The sequence below is a fragment of the Chaetodon trifascialis genome, chromosome 17 (genome assembly GCF_039877785.1).
Source record: "Chaetodon trifascialis isolate fChaTrf1 chromosome 17, fChaTrf1.hap1, whole genome shotgun sequence".
In the NCBI taxonomy this organism is placed as follows: Eukaryota; Metazoa; Chordata; class Actinopteri; order Chaetodontiformes; family Chaetodontidae; genus Chaetodon; species Chaetodon trifascialis.
In genome coordinates, this window is record NC_092072.1 from 8,618,191 (window position 1) to 8,637,656 (window position 19,466).

Below are 19,466 nucleotides of genomic sequence, written 5' to 3' on the forward strand. Positions count from 1 at the left end.
CCATAACACCGCTGAGGAAATGGGTCACACACGCCCTGCAACAACGCGTGTGCGCGGAGATGAAACTGAGCCCGCAGCAGGCGCCGCCTCTCGGGGAGCCTCCCACCAATGGACTCGCTTCTGAGGCGGGACGATGACTATCCGATGTGTTGGCAACAGGTTGCACTGGCAGCCGGGAGGGAGAAATTTCCCGATGTCCTCGGTTCATTGAGAAACATCTTCCTCATCCCACCAAACAGTGGAAGAGAGCCGCTGCCGCTGCTGTGAAGCTGACACGGGAGTCCTGACTGAAGAGGCAGGGACATTTTGGCATTCGGATCATCTTTACAGGTGCAGTAGAAGAAGTATCCTAGTGTGACTGTTTACACAGCTGCTGCCTGTTTACTGTACATTCACTTTTGTGGGGAAAGCGCTGAGTGTCTGAGCGACCTGCTGTAAGCTCTGTTGTGCTGAGCGGGCGTTTTGGCGGAGACACCTGTGGCTCTGAGACTGGATTTGGCAGCCATGCTCAGGTCTCTCCTGCTCACCACAATGACCGAAATCAAGCATCTGGTGAAGGAAAAGCTTCTGTTGTTGGCTGACATGTTTTCAAAGGTTTGGTTGCGGCTATGTGTGTGTTTGTGTGTGTGCGCGCGCTGCTACTGCTGCCTATAATTGGATCCGACTGCGCTGCGTAAAGAGGATATGAGAGGTTATTATAGAAGGTAAAGGCTTCAAATAGGATGCACTGGGAGGCAGGTGGGTCTGTTGATCACCTTGTTGTTCTGCCTGTGGTCCCAGTGGCGCGAGCAAGCAACCTATTGGTGGTTTCGACGCGCGCGCGCGCGCACCGATACTGACTGACCGGATAGGTGGGTGTGACGCAATTAATCCAGGAGCAGACAGGTGCTTAGCAGGATGCTCTTACTACGTGTTTTCCCGTCGAAAGCGTCTTTATTTGACACATTTACATGAGTTTATCAGTCAGGATGCGTAAATTATCGAACATCTGCCAAAGAAGGCCATAATGTGGGCTTTGTCTTGGTTGGGCGGCTGTAATAAAAAGTCAGATTAGCCTCTTATCCTCGTGGATAACCGCTATCTCACCAGCTGTTGGAGGGTGTTGCTGTTCTCTGATCTGTTTCAGTTACATTCAAAATAAATTGCTCCAGAAATAGCCCCGACCTGAGATGAGTGCTCCGGGGCAAACTTGGAGCTCACTCTGAGGCGTTTAGGTAAACATGTGGCTACTCGGGGGGGGGGGGGGGGGGCTAGTGTGAACATGGTGTTGACATTTTACACAAGGGACCCTCCACGCACCTCTCCAACACAGCCCACAGGAACATGAATGATTGCATATAATATATATATATATATATTTTTTAAAGAAAATGTACTATAGTGACCCCAAAAATAAATGCTAAGGATTAAAATGGCACGTTTTTAAAATGTGAAATAGGCTTCAGTATTATGATTTATTGACATGTTCATAGTGTCTGAATCTGAATTATTTATTCCAAGCAAATTCTACTTAAAAACTACAACAAAATTAGTTTATCCAGGTTCTGTACAGGTGAAGAGATACATCTGGTGTAATGCACAACAGTCAAACACAGTTCATTGCGTTCACACCGTTTTGACTGTATCAGATGATCATGTGCATAGGTTTGACATTTTATGATTAATGAATTTATTTCAGAAACATTCATTAAGGTCGCAGCTAATGGTTATTTTCACGATCAATCAATCAGTTGGCTGTAAAATGTTTTGTCCAACCAACAGTCTAAATTCTAATGATTTTAAACTTTCATGACAAATCCATCAATCAGCAAAATATGTTAATGTTTATTGATTAATCTACTAGTTTCAGTTGACATTGCTTGCGACCAAATTACCCAGCATCACAGTAACTCGTCTTCTTGTTCAGACACCCGAGGGGCAAAGAGAAAGTGTGGGAGAGAGTTGAAGATGAGACGTGTGGTAGGAAGCAGAGGGAGGGTGCAGGAGCAGAGGAGCGGGAGCGGTGCCTGCTGGGTGAGGAGAAAGGGAAGAGCGATGGCAGATAGGCCCGTTGGGCGACATTCCTGTCTCTGTTGACACAGCCAGTCCTTGTGACAAGAGAGAGAGAGAGGAGGTGAACCAGTTGTCACCAAGCAGTGCTTGGCTCCTGGCTGCTGAATGTCTACAACAACTGAGCCTTTGTTGAACTTTACCTGAGAAAATGTTTACACCTGGGATCTTTCTGCATGACCAGTGATCCTCAGCTGAGCGCCGAGCACCTTGGCTATGTTAACACAGATCATCATATAATCCTTTTTTAAAAGATTTTCCAGCATAGCTCAGGAGTAGCACAGTTTTTTACCCTGCAGCTCATTCTTTTGATGTCCAGCATGCAGCACGGTCTGCAAAGCCAGTTGCTTGTTGTTGGGAATTAATTTGTTTTTGTATTTTTCAGTCCCCGGTTTGTCGTCTTTTCATCAGTCTCTTCACTTCTTATTTACTGCCTGTTTTCTGCATGTGTAGGCTTTACACTTAACGCTGCCCTAGTTCTCAGTTTCCTCTTAATCTGTCCTTATTAATACAAATGCAAACCACGCGCAATGCCGAGTGTAAGGGAACGTCTGGAATCCTAAGAATGTTTTTTAGCAAAGACAAAGGCCGACTTTGAGTCACCGATCTAACCTCGTTGCCAGTCGAGGTGCTTTGTGTTACACTATAACCAGCTGCCAGTTAGCGTCGGTTACATTTTAATTTGCGTGAGAGACACATCTGTGAGTGCTGTAGGTGTGGACAAAGGAACCAGACTGGGGTTGAAGTATCATGATGAGCTCTGCAAAGCAGCTTTAACAGCGCTTGAATGCAAAAAATGCTTTCATGTGACAGCAGCAACAGAAGTGTTTTAACGGGATTCCACATCTCTTAGTGCTTTCCTGCCACTTGTAGAGCCACTGAGAGGAGCGATGCTTATAAGACGGACTTTCTCCGACCAGATGGGGTATGCACAGCAGGTTTGTGCATATGCCCGTGCACACCCTTGCATGTGTGTATGTGCTCGCACTCCAGCCGGTGTGTGTGCCTGCACAGCTCAAAGTAAACAGTCTACGCCTGAGTGACTCTACTCTGAAGTCTGGTGACCGGGGAGACTCTGGCAAAGGCAGAGAGAGGGAGAGAGGGGAGGCCCATTCCTGACATAGCCCCCAGTGTTTAATGCTCCACAGCGTCTGGACAATAGGAGGAGTATTCACCTTCTCATATTCATCGCTGAGCTCATTTTCAGAGCATATAAGGTGGAAGCGTTCTGCTAACGCTGCAGCTGACTGAGTTGGTAAAATGTAATCTATAACCCCTGCAAATATTTTGATAGTGGATTGATGCTTTCAGTCATTTTTCAAGAAAACAATCCAAATGCATGCAATTTCCATTCCAGGATTTGATGTTTTTCTTTGTCATGTATGATACAACACGATATTTTTGGATATTGGACTGATGGATAGATTCAAAAAGTGAGCTGGTGACATGACGTGACATTTTAAAGACTAATCAAGGAATAATGGTCACATTAATCGATACAGAAATTATTGTTAGCTGCAGGCGTATTTGAATATAAAACAATGAAAAAGATTCAGTGTCATTTAAAGAGGCTCAACAGCTGTGTAGTCTTTCACTTCAGTGTAGTCGGAGGAGGACCATTAGACAAAATTGATAAAAGAATGATCAAAGTCAAAGCAACAGAGGCCGAGATATCCTGATCTTTCATATGGGTAAAGCTCCAAAAATGTTGGATCCTGCATTTCCCATCACACTACGAATAGCATGATTTTGTCTGCTAAATGCTCACATCTTTCAAACTCTATGCCTCTGGTGTGTAACGCAGACTTTCTTTTATACAGTCTCCAGTGACAAACAGAGGTAAGCCTGGAGACATCACCGGGTTTGTTTTCTCACACTTTAGAAAGCTCATCCAGAAACACGAAAGACTTAATGCAACTTTTATCGCAAAAGTGAGCCGTGCTGAGTCATGATTTTACACGTGAAGGTCAGTCGGCTCGTCCTCATTCTTTCTTTTCTCTATCAACAACCTTCACACGGTGCTGGTACAGAAAAAGACACTGAACACATTTGTAATAATGTTAATAGTAATGGCTGAGGACCAGTTGATTTTCTTTGCTCGTGTTTCATCTGGGCAGCCTTTGGTTGAAAATCTGGTTGTGGATCTGGTTTTGTTTATAGCTTCAGAACTTTCGATTCTATCGTGTGTGTATTGAACAGAGATACTTCTGACCTTTCAACACACTTTGTCAGTATCAGGGCTTCTTTTGATACTGTGGCCTCCAGTAGAGCAAACATTTCAAGTCAAACACATACACACCTTCTGTGTACAGTCTTTGTTCCATTTAGATCTTTGGCTCCCTGACTGGCTGTTTGAATACATACCAAAAACTCAGTCAACCTCATGTCCTTTTTTGTGTCTTTAATGATGGTTGAACACAATTAGCCGCCTATGTAAACTAGAGGCAACATATTGATTACTTTGTTCCACCCACTCACACTCCTTTTCTCTGCTTCCCCTGCCTTCCAAACACACCCTCTGAAGAAAAGTAGGTCTGAACCTGCATGAAGAGGCTCTGAGTGCCCCGGTGGCGTGTTTGACATGACATGAATACAGCTTCTTCTGGTTGAGAAGGAATTAAACCTGCAGAGCAGCCAGAGGTGATGTCTGCTTCATCAAGATATACCAGTAATCTGACACGTTAGCCGAGTCAGAGTAACTTCCACCTGGGAAGAAGTGGGAAATTTACACAAAAGCTAAGAAAACTGTATTAAGGAGAGACACATGCAGGTTTAAAGGAGGCATCTGAGAGAGTGCTTGTAATGCCTGGAAACAGACAAAAGCAAAGAGAACTAAGGCACATCTTAACAGTGCAGAGGTTGAAACAAAGAGCCTGGGTATGTCGTCCTCTGCAGGTCTCTGTTGTGGAACAGATACAAATAAGGGCCTCAGCACATACACATGCATGGTTAGCTTTCTCATGGCTTTCAAAACGTGATCCACTGATTCACCTGATTTGCATTTCTGCTCTTTCTCTCCTTCCTGTCTGTCCAGGCTGCTTGCACCGAAACCAGGAAGTCAACATGAGCACTCTCTCCACTGACAGGAAGCCCCATGTGGACTACGGCGTTCAGATCCGCTTCATCAAGGACCTCGATGACACAGGTGGAGGTTATCCCGACAAATCCAGAGGAAGCAACACTGCAGCTCCTCCTTCCAATAAGTATGGGGTGGCAGTGAGGGTTCAGGGGATCTCTGGGCATCCTTACGTGGTCCTGAAAGATGGTGAGAAAGGTGACTCTTATGGAGTTCAGCTCAACACTCCCACCCCCAGCTCAGGGCCACCTTCACCTTGCAACAGCTTGCCCAAAATGAATAAAGAGCCTGCAGAAATCATAAACCCCTACAGCCCTGCTGCAAACAGCACAGCACACTCCCCTGTTTCTGCAGCAGAGGATGAGGATGGGGAGATTTTTGGGAGCCCTCTTAAAAGACCTCCAGGGGACGGTCAAGCAGGAACACAAGGGGAGGAGGAGGGTGGAGCTGGCAGAGAAGGACGGGCGCAGAGGCCAAAAGCTGAACCCCAACCCAAAGCAACCGGAGACGAAGCACAGAAAAACAAAGATTGGACTTTTAATGAGGGTTATAATGAAGCAGGGCTGAAACCTGTCAGATTAAACGGTGCGGGACCCAGAGGGGCCAAGCAAACTGGGCCTGGTTTCACTGGCTCTTTGGGCAGATACGCTGCGAAAAGTAAAAATACCCTTTCAGAGTCACAACCTCCAGCATCAACTGATGGCGAGCCCGTCCCAGCCATCGACACCAACTCCCTGGCTCCCATCAACAAGCTCATCAGTAAGTTCAACAGTGGGACAGACAGGGCCCCACAGACGAGGGGCCGCTCCGGAGCCAGGCAGCGGCTCAGGTTTGACGAGACCAGGCGGTCCCGAAGTCTCGATGCTCGAAAAGATGTTCAGCCTGAGGTTTCCCTTCCCTCTCCCAGCTCTCCCACTCCCAATCCCTACGCTGTTCCTCGGTCTGCCTCCTCCAGTCTGCTGATGTCATCTGCCCCAGCGAGCGGCAGCCTGGGAAGGAGCCCTGCATCAGTTGCTAAGGTGACAGCACTCGAGGCCCCTAAACCGAGCTTTAAGTCACCAGGGAAGTTTGTTGCCAAGGACCCCGCTCCAGCTGTGGCAAAGAAGCCCGTGAGTACCAGCTATTGTGAGGCTCAGAGTGATTTGCAGGTATTAAGTTGTCTCTTCGTTCTGTCTTACTTTGCCTGCTCTCTATTTAAAGGAGATAACTCCGAGGAGCCTGAGTCAAAGCACTGGGGTCATCAGTGGGGAGGAAGCTCAAGTTAAACAAGCTATTTTCAACATCCTTAAAGATGGGTAAGTAAACCGGTCCAATGAATGTCTAGAGTCATTGTTACTGTATATGGATACATGTGATTTTCCAAGCTAATCCTCTGTCCACTGTCTCCTGATCAGCACCAGCGAGAGCGAAGGATCCCTCAAAAGAAAGGTCAACCTTGTCTACGAGACAACCGGCAGTTTAAAGGTACGGCGAAGCCTCGAGATTTCAGGGGAACAACTAGCAGCAGTACTTGCTTTAAAAGTGCTAGCAGGATCATTTGTTTTTGTTTTGCAGCCATCTTACCTAAAAGCTTGCCAATTTACAAAAAGCTTGGCAAAGCATGCAGGCTATATATTATCTATATACAGTAAGACCATTGCACGAATGCATGGTAGCACGTAATCTAATTAACTTTTGAGATGTCTAGCTTCAGCATGTTGGTCTGAGCGTCTCCTGCTCAGCAGAGCAGTCTTGTAATGGAGGTAACAGATGGTTGGCAGCACGTCCTCTTTTCTGAGGATAAGAAGTTTTCTACTTCATTCACTTGGTCTCCGAGGATCCTCTTTTGGCAGGCCAAAAAATGCAAAAATTAAGCAGCATGCTGAGTATTCCTCTGTCAATTCTGGCGCCATCTTTGCTCTTTTGTGCTCCTGTGACACCTTATTAATACAGATTGCCATGGTTTTTATGAGCTCAAGCACGCTACTTCCTTTAAATTTGCAGCCTTTTGCATAAATCTACATGCAGAAGTTATTCCTTTGTGTCCTCTTCTTCTTACATCACATGTGCTTGATTATGTATGATCCCTTGTTATGTACTTGTGGCCACGGCTGCTTGTGAATCATTTCGTCTCGTCTCTTGGCAACGACGCACCTGCAGAGGAAAGCTGTTGAGGGATCAGTGTGCGTTGAGAATGCAATCATTGAGAGCCATCAATAATTGAGTTGGACTGGAACCCTGCACCAGCTGGGGGTTGGCTTGCCGGATGGGACAGATCCTTCTCGGAGGGGTTGTGTTGTACAAAAACCTCCCTGTTTTTCAAGGTGGTAGCCATGCTGTCGGCGTTGGTAGATTCAGTGGCTGATTTCTCTTCCAGCACTCATCTCAGGCTCTTCAGAAGCGCTAACAGCTACTGAAACATCCACAGCCGACATCAAGCTGCAGGATGAAGGGGTTTACACTGGTTTTTTTTTTGGCCCGAGGCTATTTATTCTCCTCTGCCTCTAAACCAAAACATTGGCTTTTGTCTGTATAAAGCAACAACATAAGATCAGAGCAGGATCAGAGGAGTGCGTGTTATAATGGGCTCATCCAAACACTGTTTTGGTGCACATGTGATACAGCTATGTCCAGATTAATCTACTGAGGCACGCTTAGCCTTTTATTTCACAGAGTTCTTTGCATTTCCAAGCGTACTGAAGTGTAATGCAAAGCAGGGTTCACACTCCCTCTGCACCACCGATGTCTGAGGCTCTCTCTAAGTGCTTGTGGCATGTTTTGACTGGTTTAATGCAGTGTTACCAGTTAATGTGTGTCAGTGGGAGAGTGATGGGGTTAATGCACCGACACCCTAATTGCTCCCCTGGTTAACTGAGGATCAGATGCTGGTGTGTTGGGTTACCGCAGTCCAGGACAGTGATGTATGTGTGTGTTTGTGTAGAGACTGAACGCTGATCACTCGTGTTCGTTCAACATTATGAAGCACCGGTTCGCAACCTTTTTGACTCGTGACCCCTTAAAACAAAGCTATGTCTTACTGTGACCACTCTTCAGTTCGCACATGTTAACAGGCTGTGACAGCTTCAACTCAATTTTATTTTAATTGAATCGATTTGCAAAGAAGGAGGACCTATTTTGGGCGTCTGTAAGAGTAAGAGTCACGTTCATTTTACCCTTGGACGATTTGTGTGACTCACAGTTGGAGCTTCTGGTTGAATTAAAGCTCTCCCGGGATCATAAAATATCAGTAATTGCATTAGAAAATATCTGGTTCTTTGAGAAAAGGCTTTAAATGCAAGTCAGTGTATATTGAGAGGATAAGTTCATTTCAACTCCCAAGTTGCATTTCGACAGGAAACATCCAATCATCGAGCTTAATATAATGTTACATGTGCCACTAACAGTGAGTGGAGGTTAACGGTGTGAGTGATTTTCTCAGAAACAAAGTTGAGATAATTAAAATCCGTGGCCATAACATGAGGTCATTAAAAACGCTTTGCAAGTCTCTTCAGGCTTTACTTGAATCTCCTTTGCACCCTCTGGTATTTATGCTTAGACTGCTAATGCGTTCATCAGGGCAGGAGAGTCTTTTTTATTGTGCGTGATTAATACACATAAGCACACAGCTGATGCAATTCACTCAAAGTGCTTATACATATTCTCAGTTATGTTATCATCTGTTAATTATCTCTTGTGAGGACAGCGAGAAGCTGATATTTCCCTGAATGGGATTATCTACAAACTGTCCTGCAGGGAGCGAAAAGAAAATGAAACAAATCTGCACAAAATACATCTTCATGATCCATCGCTGATAAGTATCAGCAGTGTGAGGTGCCCCGAGGAGCACGAGCGTCCGCGATCCTCGCTTTGTCTCTCTCTTCTGTTTCTGTGTGTGCATCCCTGTAATGAGCGTGTAGGAGGATAAGAGAGGTTTCACGGGCAGAGGCTGCGCTTATACCTTGTTTTCAGTGAGAGGGAGCCTTGACGAACGGCGGAGCGGTGTGGGCGACGTCGCTCCGGCTCTGCTCCCCTGCAGCCTGTCAGAAAGAGTTGTTAGTGTGGGGAGGCTGTCTTTTTTTTGACGACGTCTGAGCGCGCCAGCAGGGCCTGTTCTCCCAAAGATTTTTTGACTGCCAGAAACTAGGGCAAGGAATCCAAGGCAGGGTTTTCTTTTGCTTTTAAAGTTTCCAGCGATACAGAGCGCATTATGTATTTGCAAGGTCGACAGTGACACTCCGTTGCAAAGTTTCCAGTCCTCCCCTCGATGCCTTTGTGCTCTCTGTTTGTCCTCTTTCTCTCCGTGTCACCCTCAGTCTCTCTGTCTGTGCGTGTTTGTGTGCGTGTGTGTGTGTGTGTGTGTGTGTGTGTGTGTGTGTGTGTGTGTGTGTGTGTGTGTGTGTGTGTGTGTGTGTGTGTGTGTGTTTTGTGCAGAAGCAAGGATCTGATGGGAGCTTCAAAAAAGGGAACCTCGAGGAGCTTCAGGAGCATCTCAGTCGCTGCAAGAAAGAACTTCAGCAGGCCCATGATGAGTAAGGACGCGTGCCTGTGTGTGTGTGGTTTTGCATGTAGAGTGTATGCACATGATATGCTTCCAGTTTTTTTTTTTTTTGTTAATTGGATTTGCATTGCAATATATAAAGTTTGTGTTTGTTTGCAGACTGGCTGAGGAGCGCATGTCCAGAGAGGTGGCGAAGTCTCGTCTGCGCCTACAGGAAGACCAGCTGGCCGAGCTTCAGGAGGAACTGAGGAGGGTTTCAGAAAACTCACCTCACTCGGACTCACTGCAGACGGTATTTCCCGCACACTGGCACGCATGAAGCCTCCGCACACTCGCAGAATAAAACATCGCTGCATTTCTGCCTGACTGTCTCTTTCTGCAGGATGTGATGACTCTGCAGGCCGACCTGGCTGAGGTCGTCCTGCTACGACAGCGCCTGGAGGAGACTCTACGCCAGCGGGAGCGGGAGCTGACGGCCCTGAAGGGGGCGCTAAAGGAGGAGGTGGAGTGCCATGACAGAGAGATGGAGGCCCTGAGGGAGCAGTACGGCCAGGACATGGAGAACCTGAGGAGAACCATGGAGCAGGTCACACAGGTGGAGGGCTCTCACTTTAAGTCAGGCTCATAAAACTTTACTGTGTTGTGGGCCATAAGTCAGAACTCAGTTTCCCTGGGATCTGGTGGAGGTTGAACTGTAGTGCAGCAGTGGTTCATTATGTAACAAAAAACAGGATTTTTGAAATAGATTCATCTGTAGTTGTCAGTATTTCAGAGTTCAGACTTAACTCATTAGCAGAAATGATTAAAAAACACTGACGGCAGAGATAAAAGGAACAGAAACTGTGCAGCTGAGACAGAGACTTTGAAAACTGTCTCTTCCCATATCTGACTACACGGCAAGAATATTGATCAGTAAAAGAATAACACACACATACACATGTAGGAAGAGTGTGTTTCTGACCAGATGAGCCCTGAGAAGAGATCCTTATCTCAGTGGGAGTAACTGGTCCAGTGGTTTAGTACATCTGATGTCACTGAACCAACATCAGTAACTCAAAATTAACAAGGAAGAGGTGAATAAAAGAGCTTTAAAGAACAGGTCACTTCTTTTTATGTGCATCTTTAAAAAAAAATCCATGTTTGCCCTCCTGAGAGTCTTATGGACTTCTCTTCCACCATTTATTTCTTAAGAGTTTTGTACACACTAGGAGGTGACATGTCTTTATTTTAAGCTTTTGGCAGTGCGTGTTAAAAATCAACATAAACTTGCACGCTAACACACATTTACACTTTTTTTCACGCGATAATATTGTCGAGCTAAGAGCCTGCAGATCACAACTCAGTCGAGCTTTGACAGCTGCAGCAAAACCTGCGATGCAACATTCACAATGTCATTTCCCAGTTTCTGATCAGTGAGAGGATTTTTAGTTACATCACGGTCTTCTCATGAACTCTTGGGATAGAAACACTCAGAACATTTTTTTTCTTTTCAGAGTATCTCTCTGTGCAGGTGTAGCGGGAGAACAGCCAGGTTACACCTGTCAGGCAGTTTGTGCGTCCTGCATGCGTTAATAAGGCGATATTAACTTGTGCTTTGATGTTGCATCCACCCCAATTATACATCCAGGCTTTGTCTTGTCATTCAGTTTTATGTGTCAGCTTGCAGTCAGTGTGGGAGCGCTGAGTCAGGGTATCATAAGGTCAGGCTCAGCCCAGTGTGCAGAGTTAGAAAAGAGAATTCTGCCTCTTGTGATTGCGGTGTAAAACTTTTCCAGTTTCTGTTGTAGAGTTTCCGCCAGTGGACTATTTTTGTAGCGCTGCACTGTAGGATGTGGTGTAGAGGAAATTTGAAGGATATAGGTAGATACAGGAATAGATCATTACGCATTTTGAATTTAGGATACCGTAACAGCAGTGTCAGAAAAAAAGCAGCATGCAGCCGGAGAGCAGGAAATAAGCAGACAGGTTGGCAGCAGTTTTTGATGCAGTGATTTATTTGGCGAGAGGAGGATTAAAGTAGTCGGGTCTTTTCTGATGTTTCCTGGTGTTCTTTCTTATGTAGAGGTGTTTCATAGAGGGTGAAGACAAGCTGATGAAGGCATGCAACCAAAAGATCTCTGCTTTTCTTTCCCCTGGTGGTGCTGAGCATTTGCTTGACAAAGAAACTGAACAGACAGAAAATGTGATAGATTTGGGTGCGTGTAGCTCGCCGTTATGCACTGACTCCCACTGCTTGTTCTGTCTTTTTCTTTTTTTTTTGTGGGTTTGTCTGCGGCCACCACACAGTCCCAGGACCAGATCGAAGAGGAGAGGGAGAGGGTGAATGCCTCCATACTGACCCTGGAGGAAGAACTGGAGAGCTGCAGAGATCAGGGAGAGCAGTGGAAGACGCAGCTGGACGCCACCACACAGGAGCTGCACAACACCAACCAGGAGTTAGTGTCTATAAGTCCAATGTTTATGTAATTCTGTTGCACCACATATGACATTCAAAGACCATGAATATGTGGATAAACCAATGTTTATTTTAAAGACCTCAGATAGAGGCTTGTTTTCTCAGCTCTCATGCTGAACTAAACTGATTATGGCGCCATGGGATGACTAACACACTCCAGCCACCTCCTCCAGCCAGGAGAAGGAGCTCAAAGACTTTAAAGTGCTCACTGAAAACTTCAGTTCTGTATAGTCTACGTGGATATACTGAAGACACATTTCTATTGACTTATTTTTAATGCATGCACTCTTTCGCTTGACTTTTCACTCGGCAGGAGCAGGAAGCGCGCCGGCAGTGGAAAGTGAGAGAGAAAATCAATCTCACTGTGTTTGGTTTGAGTAGGTTTAGCCGGGTTTCAAATCAGCAAATCTGAATTTGAGATTCGTTCCTCGAAATTCACTTGAAAAGCTGACAGGTATCAGAGTGGATTTTGTATCTGATGGCATCTCTTTTGATCATCAGATCGGTGAACTCCTTACTAACAGTAATCCAGCGATAATGAACCCACAATCATGTCAATCGTTCAAGCGAATCAACATTCAGAAATTCACCTAATTGATTTTATCATGTTGATCAATCAGTTTTGTTGTTTATCCAATGCAAACAACACAGTTCCTGATTCAGTTGCTAACAAACACAATTGATTGTGAATAAATAAGTAAGGGATGCACCTAAATTTAAGGTACAAGTGGTTTAGTGCAGTAGTTTTTACTCATTTGTGCTTTCTTTGTTGTTTGTCACTGCTGTCTTTGCTGTGTGCACAAGTGTGCTTTTGGCTTTGCAGTGTGTGTGTGTGTGTGTGTGTGTGTGTGTGTGTGTGTGTGTGTGTGTGTGTGTGTGTGTGTGTGTGTGCGTGTGTGTGTGTGTGTGTGTGTGTGTGTGTGTGTAAATAGTTTATAGAGCATCTGTTACCACTGTGTGTTCTTTAACATCTACTGTCTTTCCAAAGGCTGCTGAAATCCCGTTTGGAGAAGGAGGAATATGAGGACAAGCTGAAGGATCTTCAGGATTCACTGCTCACCATGAAACAAATGCCCGTGTCTGACGAGAGCCGCTCTTCAGCAGAGGTAATTCAGACCTCAGTCATGAGGCAGATTACGCGTGGGTGAAAGGCAGGCATTGATCTCCTGTTTTACAATGTGTTTATTCTTTTTAGTCTGTCAGAACAGTGACTGAAGCTCAAGTAATGTCATTCATCTTTCCTCCACAAAAATGCACACTTGCATGCCCCGTGCTCACATTAACACTTTGTTTTTCCTCTTCCTCACACACACATTATTAATCTCCGATTGCTTGTCCCAAGGAGCTTCAGCGGTGCCGTGATGAGCTGGAGTGGGCTCTCGCCGACCTGGACAAACAAAAAGGCGAGTTGGACGAGAACAGGGAGGCGCTTCAAGCCCTGAAGAAAGCCAGCGGAGAGAAAGAGGTCGAGCTCCTGTCTGAGGTCAGCAGGTTGAAGGAGCAGTCGCAGAAAGACAAGGTTGAGCTGGAAAAGGCCCTGGAGAAAGCAAAGGAGGTGAATCTATGGAAAAGAAGTGACAGTTTTTACAAGACAAGAAGAATGCCTCAAGCACGTTTGGAACACTTTCAATGTCTAAAACAAACGGGATTAAAGCTTTCTTACAGATGAATATCATTGTTTCAAAGGAAGGTTCAGGTGCTTCTAATATTGTATGCACAGTGATTAAACTCTGCATGTTTCTCTCTTGATCCACGCCTCTCCACAGTCTCCGTCTGCGGCAAAGACAGTGGTGGAGCACAGCACCAATCTGGAGCTCCAGGAAGCAAACATTCGCCTCAGAGAGAGACTGGCCCGCATGGTAGTGCACACAAAGAAGACACGCAGCTGCACACGCACATATGCATGCGGAGTAATCTAAACAGACATACTGTACAAGAACAAAAGAAATGGCCTCCCACACAGACTCTATTTTCAACCGAGAGATGTGAAGTAAATTAGATCCAACTCAAACATGTAAGCTCTGAAAATAATCCCTCGGAGATAAATTTGCATAAGATGCGCATTGTGCTCATTGGAACAGCGACGTATCGCAGCTGCTTTAAGGGCTGTAATCTTGTTAGTTTTGATGTGAAATGATCACGTGAAGAGCACAGTCATACGAAATGATTGAAGGTGCAAAGCTAGTACAAATCAACATACGTTGATTTTAGACTGGAGTTTGTACACAGTGATCAGTGCAATGAAGTTTAACTGTGCTTTGAATATGAAAAGACTTACAGGCCTTTATTGTTTGCTGCTCCCCTTATTTTACATGCCAGATAGATGTAACAATACAGTGTGCAAAGGCAAATTATGAAATACTTGAAAAATGCAAATGGTTTTGCTGTGTGGGAAATGTTGTTCTTGGATTAATGTTGCCTGATATGATTCCAGACATAAATACCCGCATGAGCTACCTTTACCTACAGCGTGATAGTGATTAAAACCACCATGTGACCCATTTCATCTCCAGACGAGGCTTCACTCCAGCTCGCCCCGGAGCTCGGAGGCTGAGGAGGCGGTGGAGGCTCTGGAGGATGAGAACCGCTCCTTGAAGTCGCAGCTGGAGGAGGCCAAGAGAGGAGCCACCCGCCTGAGCAAGGAGAGGGACGAGCTGACCCGGCGGCTGGAGGAGAGAGACCTGGAGAAAGAGGCGCTGAGGAGGGGCAAGACTGACCTGGAGGAGCAGAAGAGGCTGCTGGACCGAGCCCTGGAGAAGATTAACAAAGAGGTGTGTGAGCGTGTTGGGTTTAGACTCATGGTTTGGTGATAAAGTCATTTACTACCATCTCTCTCTCCATCAGATGGAAGCAATGATGGGAGATTCCCGTCAGTCGGTATCGGCACTGCAGGCACAACTGGACGACTACAGGGAGCGCTCGAGGAAGGACCTGCAAGAGGCCCAGCGCAACAGCAAGGACAGGCTGGCTGAGCTGCAGAGGGCTCAGAGCAACCTCAAGGTCCAGCAGGACGAGGTGAGGACACATGGGTTGAAAAGTGGACAAGATAAGGGACAGAAAAAGAGCATGCATGGCCAGCAAACTATAAGTTAATGTTAATGTATTTGAAACTGCATGGAAACGGTCCTCTCCATCTTGTTTTCAGGTTTCCCGTCTGAAAAAGGAGCTGCTGGCGTGCAGCGAGGAGAGAGACAGCGCCCAGTTAGAGAGAGACCTCTTCAGCAACCGTCTCAAACACTTGGAGAGCGAACTGGAGTCAGAGAAGAGCACCCACACTGACCGCACCAGGGAGATCAGGGGCCTGGAGGTGAGGCTCAGAGGTCAAAGGTCATGAACCGGGGGAACCGAGTGAATCAAGGATGCAGTGTCATCATGTGGAATTTAAGAGTAAAATGCATCTATCTGCTAACGCGTCTGTTCACAGGATAAGATAAAGACGCTGGAGATCGAACTGGATGAGGAGAGGAGCAGCGTGGAGCTTCTGAACGACCGCATCACACGTAGCAGAGATCAGGTGCCACAAAAGTATTTGAATACACATGCAAATTAGCAGGAGTCCTTTCTATGTCATCTGATAACAGGTTAGCTTACTCTGCCTCTTCCTTCTTCCCTCCTGTCTCGCCCCCGCCTCCCAGGTGGACCAGCTGCGCTCAGAGCTGATGCAGGAGCGTTCGGCGAGACACGACCTGGAAATGGACAAGAGCGCGATTGAGAGACAGGTACTGTTCATTCATTCAGCGCCTGCACGTGCACGCAAGTCTGCAGTATATTCACCTCACTGTCCCCCTCTCCCCAGCTGAAGGAGCTGAGGTCTCGTGTGGCAGACATGGAGGGACAGGCCCGGCCCTCAGCTGGAATCGCGCTGCTGGAAAACAAAATTCAAGAGCTGGAGGAGAGACTACGCAGTGAGGAAAGGTATGACTGAACACACGTGAAAAGTGGAGTCCTGCTTTTTGAGGTGTATTTTAATGGGTCAGAGTCACAAAAGTCAGCACACACACACTCAACACTGAAATACTACTTTTTGTTAAAGCAGCCCTCATCAGATATTTCACACAGCAAATGACAACAAGCCTGCACCTGGAAATCAGTGAGAAGAAGAACTTAATGCTGTGCAAACCCTGAATTTCTCCACACAGAGAGAAGGCCAGCATCCAGGCCTCTCTGCGACGAATGGAGAGGAAACTGAAGGAGCTAAACGCCACGTTAGACCAGGAGAGAATCCAGCACGTTGAGCAGAGAGATCAGGTATATGTCAAGATTTGCATACGAAATTATCTTCAGTGTTTGTGTTCTTTGCTGGTAAAATATTGAATATGACCACTTAAAGGAATAGTTAGACATTTATTTGCTTTCTCACCGAGAGTTAGATGAGAAGATTGACACCTTTAAAGCCCACTATTTAACACATAACATGTCATTTTTGTGTGGATTATACAGTATATAATGTGTTAATTGGTGAATTTTAGAGGCACCAGCTGCTGGGTCTACCTTCATATTTAGCATATGTGCACAAGTTTGGTATCAATCTTCTCATTCAACTCTCTGCAAGAAAGTAAATAAGGGTATTTTCCAAAGTGTCCTTTTAATGTCAGACCAGTGAAATTTGCTTTTCCATTCTTAAATATTAAACATTTTCCTGTGGCAGTCTCAAGTTTCCTGACTCTGTGTTTGTACCACTTTACAACTCAACGCAGTTTTAATTATGTAGTAAGAGCTAACGATTGATACTGTTTGACTTACACATGCTGCTTAATCAGTAACGCACTTCAAACAGCTTAATTGCTTCTCTTACAAAAGGCTAATCTCATTTGTCCTCCTCCTGACCCAAACCCGCCCTCGCTCGGACACCAGAACACTCCCTGACCTCCCTTCCCTATCAACTTTCTGCTGCCTTAGCTTTTTATTTTTTTTACGTAGCTGCTCGCCAACAGACCCCCTGCCCGTCCCCTCCGCCCCCTCGTGGCCCACGTCTTCACCTGTGACCTCCTCTGTTCCCCTCTAACCCCCTGCCTCTCCCTCTCTCCGTCCCCAGCTGTCTCTGCGCGTGAAGGCCTTGAAACGGCAGGTGGACGAGAGCGAGGGGGAGGTGGAGCGCTTGGAGGGAGTCCGCCGGAAGGTTCTAAGGGACCTGGAGGAGCAGCAGGAGCTCCAGGAGGCACTGCATGCCAAAGTGACAGTGCTGGAGACTGAATTAAAGTAAGTTATTGTCCCAGATTTTAGATGTTTTCAGTCCCAAAACATGGAGCTTTACTGTACCATATCAGTACCGTGTGATTGCTCTACACTAGGTGGCACTCTATCGTAGTGGACACATGCCTGTATTCACTGAGCTGCAATGTGTTAAAGCAGAAGAGTTGAGTGAATGTTTTTTGGATTTTCTGCTGACTGCTTTCTCTCAGGCGGAAGTCACAGCAGACACATCGCACCGCTCTGGACTCGACCACTTTCAGCTCTGAGGACGAGGACGGTTTCTATGACACCAACATCACCTCCATCCTGAACGAGAGCCACTTACAGACCACCAACTGCTAAAGGAAGATGACGGCATGAATGAGGAGACCCCGAAAAGATATTCTTTCCTTCAGTGCATACACTCCGTCAGAGAAGGATACTCAGGGCATCAAGGACTCACTTGTGTGAAGAACTCGGTTGCCATGCACTACAGATTTGCCTTGCAGTTGTTCTTGGTTTTATTTTTAGCGCAGCGGTCCAACAGAGACAGGTTGTCAGGATAATTGGATTGCATTTTTGGAGCCTTCAGCTGTGATTATGATTGCTTCAGTATTGTCGTGTTTTATCTGTCTTGACATCCTCTGTTTCTCTGTGATGTTAAAGAGAAGAAATACAATTACATTTTGAAATAAAAGGTTTTACTCCCTGTGCTTCAACGTCAGTCATGTTTTCAAGAAGGTTCTTTGCTGCGTGCTCTTTGTATCGACTATACTTGCTGTACACCTCTGTGGTAGCGCATTACTGTGGCATGGTTTCGGATCAGAGTTCATACAGTCCAGACTGGAAAATTCAAACCACTTTTAAACCAAAAACCATCTTGCATATTTTCTCTTATTGCTCCAGTCTTATATCTGTGGTTCTTTACGCATGATAACTTACTTCTGTCAGTGTTTTTAGCAGCTCCAAGTGTTTCTTAGTGTACTGAAGGTGATGTTTTGTTTTGTTTTTTTTACCTTTGACTGTGACAATGATGGGCCGTTTAAACTGAGCCTGTATTTTTACATGTATTAGCTGTTACTCAAGACAATCAAACATAGTAGCACTGTGTGTCCTCAGAGATTAACCCTCTGCCCTATGTACATTTTCTACTTTAACCACCGTGTTTCTAAAATGGTTTAATATATTGCGATGTACTAAGCTCGATTCGTGTGCATGTTTTCACTCAAATGCCTTAAAACTTCTTTATTTCACTTCACATTGCCTCTGCATGTGTTCTGTTTTTGCTGCTGTAATGTTTTAAATAGTATTTCCCATGAATTGCTTGTGCTTGCGTCTACTGTACATTCCTCCTGAAAGGATCTGGAAGCGTTCCACATTTCTCTTTGTTGCACCTGGCTTTCATGAATGTTGATTATAATCTTATAATGATATATTGACGGTGTTGTCACATTTTAAACACGTCACTTGTAAAATTTCTATTTGAGCAATTACAAGCAAGGATGCTGTTAAATGTAGGATGTGTTTGTTAAGCTGCTGGTAACATTTGAGATGCGGTGCAGAGCTTTGTAAGTTTTCCCCAAATTTTTGACAGATATTTTAAGGAAACTTTAGCCCTTGTGTACAATAAAAAGAAGTATATTATACTTTTTCCTCATTTTCTTGATCGCTCTATTTAATACTGTGCAATATACACTTCAAGTATTTTGGGGACATTTTAAGCTTTAAAGATAGAGACATCACAGTTCTCAAAAGATGGGTTGACAGCTTTTTCAAGTCTGTCTTGAACCAGTATTCAGGTGCCCAAATGAACACTGGAACAGGTTTTTCTCACTATAAACACTCCTCATGTTCATACCAGTCATTAAAAGATCCCCTCCTTGTAAGCTCTCAGTATAATGGGTGTGAAAATTCGCAGTTGTGCAAAAATATGTATCTGAAAGTGGTATTTGGCTTCAGGAGACTGAGTTAGAGAAATCAAGAGGACATCTCCCAAAGTTACTGTCTTCTCAATATAAAATCCTCTCTTTTTGTTTATATCCTTCCTCTGCGACTCAACAGGGAAACAAAAGGAAGCAAGTAGCTTTAGAAAACATCTTCTTGACTTTACTCATCCACACTGATCATATCTGCTTCAGATGAACTTCTGAAGGCATTTTATGTGCACAAAACAAGAACAGTTCTGCATCGCTCACATGGAAAGCACATGAAGGGGATCTTTAAAATGCCAGTATGAA

At 45.3% G+C, this 19,466-nt stretch overlaps 1 protein-coding gene across 1 annotated transcript; it reads left to right on the plus strand.

The window, feature by feature from the left end:
- The first annotated feature begins 180 nt into the window (after nt 1-180).
- cgnb (cingulin b) lies at nt 181-18,873 on the plus strand. Its single transcript, XM_070985246.1, has 20 exons — nt 181-330; nt 5,084-6,234; nt 6,326-6,420; nt 6,520-6,589; nt 9,536-9,633; nt 9,762-9,894; nt 9,985-10,197; nt 11,889-12,037; nt 13,046-13,163; nt 13,400-13,612; nt 13,824-13,916; nt 14,571-14,828; nt 14,902-15,072; nt 15,203-15,364; nt 15,482-15,571; nt 15,693-15,776; nt 15,854-15,972; nt 16,197-16,305; nt 17,093-17,256; nt 17,460-18,873. Exons 2-20 carry the CDS (start codon nt 5,113-5,115, stop codon nt 17,590-17,592), a joined length of 3,594 nt encoding a protein of 1,197 aa, XP_070841347.1. The 5' UTR covers nt 181-330; nt 5,084-5,112; the 3' UTR covers nt 17,593-18,873.
- The last annotated feature ends 593 nt before the right edge of the window (nt 18,874-19,466 follow it).